This window comes from Staurois parvus, unplaced genomic scaffold (genome assembly GCF_062004578.1).
Source record: "Staurois parvus isolate SC_StPar_1 unplaced genomic scaffold, SC_StPar_1.0 ptg000136l, whole genome shotgun sequence".
NCBI classification, from domain to species: domain Eukaryota; kingdom Metazoa; phylum Chordata; class Amphibia; order Anura; family Ranidae; genus Staurois; species Staurois parvus.
In genome coordinates this window covers 9,532,436-9,539,181 of record NW_028317932.1, presented here as the reverse complement: position 1 = coordinate 9,539,181, position 6,746 = coordinate 9,532,436, and the positions used below count along the sequence as shown (strand labels likewise).

The 6,746-nt window shown below is 40.2% G+C and overlaps 1 protein-coding gene across 1 annotated transcript; it reads left to right on the top strand.

Annotated features, from left to right (window-relative positions):
- Positions 1-302: 302 nt before the first annotated feature.
- On the top strand, positions 303-944 carry LOC149465943 (uncharacterized). Its single transcript, XM_089673217.1, has one exon. The coding sequence runs from the start codon at positions 303-305 to the stop codon at positions 942-944; it is 642 nt and encodes a 213-aa protein (XP_089529343.1).
- Positions 945-6,746: the final 5,802 nt, after the last annotated feature.

Sequence of the window (6,746 nt, the reverse complement as noted above, 5' to 3'; positions counted from 1 at the left end):
AAAAAAAAGTTTTCTTAGGTGTATATGTGTAATGTCCCAGTTTTCTGCAATAAAGTCCCATAAGGGTTTTTTTTCTTCCATGTATCCATTCAGGGACGAGCAGCCAGATATTCTACCCTTCTGGTAATGATTTTGTATTGGGTTTTACCCACCCACAAATTCCTTCTATAGAGTATCTCTCTAACGCCACAATGCTATGAATTTATATTAATTTCTAATAGACTTTTTTCTTATTTTTGTACAGTGCACATCCCCTATCTTTGAAGTATTGTGTTTTTATGGAAAAGAATTGAAATTTCAACATGAATGAGTTCCAGGGTCAAGAATGGGTAAATTTAATGTCTACTTATCAGATTGATTTGTTTCAGAAAGAACAAACTGAAACAGAATTGTTTCCATTATTATTGAGGTTGGAAAAGCTTCTGGAAAAGAAATCTGCACTTTATTGGCATATTAAATCATCTGAAAAATATACCAGAGAGAAAATTAACCCATTAGGGTTAAGGATCCAGATCTTTCCCAACATCGAAAAAATAAGTGAAGAGTTTAAGAGGGAATGGGAGGAGAATTTACAATTATGTTCACAGAAAATGATGTCCATACTGTCTACGGAATATAATAAACAGATGTTGTCCTTAGATAAGTACATTGAGGATGCAGAGAAATTATTGTCTGTATTCAAAACAAATTCATTGTATCCTGATTTTGAGAGGAAACTAAGGGATGGTCTGGTGGATTTAAACAAGCATATACTGACTAAGAAAGAAAATAAATTTTGGCGAGGTAAAACAGTGTTTTTGGAAGGGAAAGCGTATAGGTGGACAACTTTTCAGCACATTCACTCCCAGAAGAGGCGGTATCCTCGTATCACACATGATGCACAAGGGTGTCACATTTTAATAATACACCATTTTACTCTGACTCCTCCTCCTCCTTTCGGATGACTGCCACTCTGAATAGGGGACTAGGTCGCCTTAAAAGGAATCACAATAGTAAGGGTTCCTTTGAACAAGAAATCAAAAAACATTCGCTAGACACTCATCCAACACGCTGATGAATTTGAAGTAAAGATCTTCAGCTATTTGACATAAAACTTTCCCAGGTGTGCACAGGCAAAATCTGACAGCACAACAGAGTCATTAGATTGGTCCCTTGGGGACTTGACTCTCTTGTTGGAAGAAAGCCAATCGAGTGACCTTATTGATCAATTGGATCTTGATTTATTATTGGATGAGACAAATCAGCCTTAGCCTGACTCTTATTCAATTAAAAAAATTATCTTCCAAATATCCTTCATTGAGCAACTATCCTAGCATTGCAATATTTCTTAAGCAAGCATTAAAAGATATTAAGAAACTCTCATATAATCGGATTAACAATGAGAATCTGTCACAGATTGAACAAACAGTGCTACGCGCTCTACAGGAGAAAAATAACATTACAATTAAACCCTCTGACAAGGGTGGTAACGTAGTCATTATGGACAACATACAATACAATAAAATACAAAGAAATGTGTTATAAGATCTTGCTTAATAATAGTTGGTATCGCCCCATTCTTGTTACCTTGATTGAGAAATGTGTCCTTGATTTCTACAAACTAGTCAATTGTGCTTTGGAGAAGAGCATAGGGTCAAATTTCCTAGAATTCCAACTTTTTATAGTTTACCCAAGACACATAAGGACCCCAAAAATCTCTCAGGACGTCCGATAGTTTCGGGGAATGGAGGTCTAACAGAAAATTTGAGTTTGGTAATAGATTCATATTTACAGTTGCATGTAGATGCTGCACCTTCCATAACTTTTAGAAAGGCTAGTTCACTACGGGACAAACTTGTCCATAGTGAATATAAAGAGGAATCTAGAGACAGGCACTATCAGGATTATTTATTTATTTCAGGTACTTATATAGCACCGTCAATTTACGCAGCGCTTTACATATATATTGTACATTCACATCAGTCCCTAACCCTCAAGGGGTGTACAATCTAAGGACCCTAACTTACATTCATACATACACATACTAGGGCTAATTTAGACAGGAGCCAATTCACCTACCAGCATGTCTTTGGAGTGTGGGAGGAAGCCGGAGTACCCGGAGGAAACCCACGCAGGCACAGGGAGAACATGCAAACTTCAGGCAGGTGGAGCCGTGGCTGGGATTCGAACCAGAGACCCTAGTACTGCAAGGCAGAAGTGCTAACCATTTAGCCACTGTGCACCCATGGATTATGGGACAAAGCCTTGTGGAAATTGCTCGTACTCTCCTTTGGTGGACAAGAAGAAAGTAATTTTGTTACCTAATGGGACCTACCATACATTAAAACATTTTGCTAACTGCCAGACCAGAGGGGTGGTATATCTCATGTCGTGTGAATGCAGCGCATTTTATATTGGTAAGACCAAACAGGAATTTTGGAGTCGCATTTATAAACATGTTTATAGTATGAAAATAGGAAATCGTTATCTCCCCATTGGAAGACATGCAGTATTAGCTCATAATTATAGAGTCCCTCAAGTTAAATTTGTTCCTTTGTATCGTGTTCATATTCATGACGGCGGAGGGGATTGGAATAAAAATCTCCTACAGTTAGAACAAAAATGGATATACAGGATGCAGGCCACTGTACCCCCAGGTTTGAAAGAAGCAATATCCTTTCGCCCGTTTTTGAAGGGATTTACTTCTGGTAAAACTGACTAAATTCCTTCCTCACAAGGAACTGTATTTTCTACATTCTAGACTGCCCATAATCCCTGGACTAGCTCTCATATTATTATTATACAGTATTTATATAGCGCCAAAGGGTTTGCTCAGCGCTGTACAATAGCAAGGGGGACAGAACATGAGACAAAACAGTAACAGTACAATACACGAGGGGTTCGAGGGCCCTGCTCTTTCGAGCTCACAATCTAGGAATACCATATAATAAAGATGTCTTTTCATCTGCCTTAATTAGGCGTTCATTTAGGGGATGTGCACTATTATTATTATTATTATTGTCGTTTGTATATGCTGTGGAATCAAATGATATTGATATTTTGAAAAAAATTCTGTCATTAAACATTTTTTGTTAATTTTTTTTTTTCTGTATCTTTAGATGATTCTTTGATGATTCCTGGGATGGCACTAGTCCTGGCCTTGACGGGTGGCTATCTTGTCGAACATCCGGCACGTGAGATGGCTCATTTGGCTGGGAATTACTTCCCTGAGGGCCATCCATTGAGTTGTAGCCCTATGAGATTAGTGATACCTTCACTAATTAATGCAGAAACATTTCAACTCATTACACCTATTGGCCATGCTTCAACATGGTTAGTCCTACTTTCTTTAGATCACTTTGAGTATCATCTTTCAGGTTCATGAGATAAGCCTTATATATAATTTTGTTTTGATGAGAGCAGGTGCCTGACGTTGGGGCATGCTCCAAATGAGACAACGGATGGTGTCCTTGGGTACTTCCTCCCAGATCTGGACCAGGGCATCTCTGAGCTCCTGGACAGTCTGAGGTGCAACCTGGCAGCATCAGATGGACTGAAACATGACATCCCAGGAGGTGTTCTACTGGATTTAGGTCAGGCGAGCACGGGGGCCATTCAATGGTATCAATTCCTTCATCCTCCAGGAACTGCCTGCATACTCTCGCCACGAGGCCAGTCATTGTTGTGCACCCGGAGGAACCCAGGACCCACTGCACCAGCATAGGGTCTGACAATGGGTCCAAGGATTTCATCCTGATACCTAATGGCAGTCCGGGTGCCATTGTGTAGCCTGTAGAGGTCTGTGCATCCCTTCATGGATATGCCTCCCCAGACCATCACTGACCCACCACCAAAATGGACATGCTACATGCAGAATAACGTTCTCCATGGCTTCGCCAGATCCTTTCATGTCTGTCACATGCTCAGAGGGAACCTGCACTCATATGTGAAAAGCACAGGGTGCCAGTGGTAGACCTGCCAATTCTGGTATTTAATGGCAAATGCCAATAGAGCTCTATGGTGTTGGGCAGTAAGTACAGGGCCCACTAGAGGACATTGGGCCCTCAGGCCACCTTCATGGTCTGCTTCTGATTGTTTGGTCAGAGACATTCATACCAGTGGCCTGCTGGAGATCATTTTGTAGGGCTCTGGCCATGCTCATCCTCTTCCTCCTTGCACAAAGGAGAAGATACTAATCCTGCTGATGGATTAAGGACCTTCTACGGCCCTGTCCATCTCTCCTAGAGTAACTGCCTGTCTCCTGGAATCTCCTCCGTGCTCTTGAGACTGTGCTAGGAGACACAGCAAACCTTCGGACAATGGCACATATTGATCTTCCATCCTGGAGGAGTTGGACTGCCTGTGCAACCTCTGTAGGGTCCAGGTATCGCCTCATGCTACCAGTAGTGACACTGACCCTAGCCAAATGGAAATCTAGTGAAAAACAGTCAGAAAAGAGTAGGGGAAAAAAGGTCAGTGGCCTCCACCTGTAAAACCATTCCTGTTTTGAGAGTAGTCGTATTGTTTAAGCTGAAACTGATTAACAACCCCCTCTGCTACTTAACTGACGAGATCAATATCCCAGAAGTTTAACTGACGTGATGCTATACTCTGATTAAAAAGTGTTCCTTTATTTTTGAGTAGTGTATATACACACACACTTTTTTTTCTACATACTCTGACCAGACCAGTGTTACCATAGTGACATTGTACTACTCTGGGGGTGGTAATCAGGGTTTATTTTTACACTATAATTGCTTTTTAAAGTGATGATCGCTATTATAAGCAATTATTTTTAGGAATAGCATCCGTTCATTGCCAGTGTGTACTATTGTGATAACTGCTATTGGCCCGTGGAAACAGCAGGTGACTATTTGTGCCACAGCATGGCCACTAGGGCTTGCAACGGGGAGGATGTTATAGGATGTTCACCCACGATTAGACAGATCTTGCTCGGCTGTCTTTTTACAAAAGGCTAGGGCTAGGCGGAGGGTAGGTAAAATAATTAGTGTTGATTGGGAGAGTGAAGTTCCACTGTAAAGATTTAATGAGCTTTTAGTGATTGTGTTTCCATGAAGGAGTGTACACAGTTTGTTGATCTAATCATACTTGCAATCTGCATCCTGGCCAGATTTCCATCGCTTTTTTTAAAGTCTCATGTAAATCATACAAGTATTCTAAAATATAAACCTTTTACTTCTTACATACTTCTATACATGTCCTCCGGAATGTACATCATCTTTGATGGGGTTATCACAAGGCATTATAAAATGTCCCCTTTACTTACCACTAGGCTTTTTGGGCATTCTGTTAAATGTGCCACAAGTAAATAAACTGTTGCGTTATATAACGTACAATAAGTTTAATTATCAAAAAAAGAAAACCACATCAATTTTTATCCACAGGTTGAAGAACTCTTGTCAAAATTTATTAAACTAATAATTGTGGTTAATATAAATTTTTTTAAATGTCTGTTTACCAAAAGCGGCTTTATTCATAAAAAAAAAATAATAATATGCAGTACATGTAACGGCGTGCGTTTAACTCCTTCCTGCTGGCCGTTTAAGAAACTAACACTGAAAGCATGCTCACAGGGGCCAGAAATAAATGAAAGTGGCTTATTTCATTCACACAACAATGTATACAAGGCAGGAAGGAAAGCCAATTTTGACAGGTACCTGCTCCCACTCCACCTAGGCGATCAGAACTTGATGTTCTCTGCCCCTACATCCCCCCTGCAGTCTTCTGGGACATGTGACAGGGCCCAGAAGACTATGGGACCATTCATAATATGTGAGCACACCGTTGAATCAAGGGACAGGTGAGTGTCTCTTTTTTTTTTTTTTTTTTTTTTTTAACAGCAGACCAGAGCTCTGCTTTATTTTATTTTTTTGTTATGTCATATGTTTTACATTTCTTTACACTTTTACAGGACAACCAATCTGTCCAGAAAATCTGACAGCAGTCAGGACAAATTATAACATCAGGCCCCATACACACAGGGCGTTAGCCAACCTCTCCTAACCACCTTTCTTCGTCAGCAAAATTTTTGCAGAAAAAAAGCTTGACACGTGTAAACACATTTAGGCATGTAATATGCTTGGGTGTTAATTGATTTCAATGGCCAGAATTCTAGCCAATGAAATGGATTAAAGCTTGACACATTTGGCATTAATGCACAACTAGATGTCTTTAGACGCATCTTTTTATTCTTCCACAATGCAGCTGCTCCTGGACACTATGCCAGTGAGATTCTGGGTGCACAGCTACCTACATAGGCTAACATTAGAGGAGCATTTAGAGGGAGGGGAAAGAAAAAAAAAAAGGAAAGGGGGGGGAAGAAAGGGGGGGGGGGAAGAAGAAAAAAAAAGGGGGGGGGAAGAGAAAAGGGGAAAAAAAAAAAAAAAAAAAAAAAAAAAAAAGGAAAAACCCCACCAGACTGGACTAAAAGCATAAAAAAAAATTGTGTGTGCATGAGCTTTAAGCCAGGGTTTCTTACAATAGTCATCTTTTATGGACAGGATATAAAACTTATCTGGAAATTAATAAAATGGCTACTGCAATTGTAGGATAACACCTGGTAGTGCTATAGATCATCCCTACTGTCAATTTTGGTGGACAGCTTACCCTGCATGTAAAGGGTGTAGAAAACAAGCAGCAGGTGTAGCAACAAGTCTGTCTATGGCCACTTTAATTACAGAATGGACAAGTGGAGTCTGGACACATACAGGCTCATTCAGCAAGGCAAAGAGGATGGATCAGTAGGA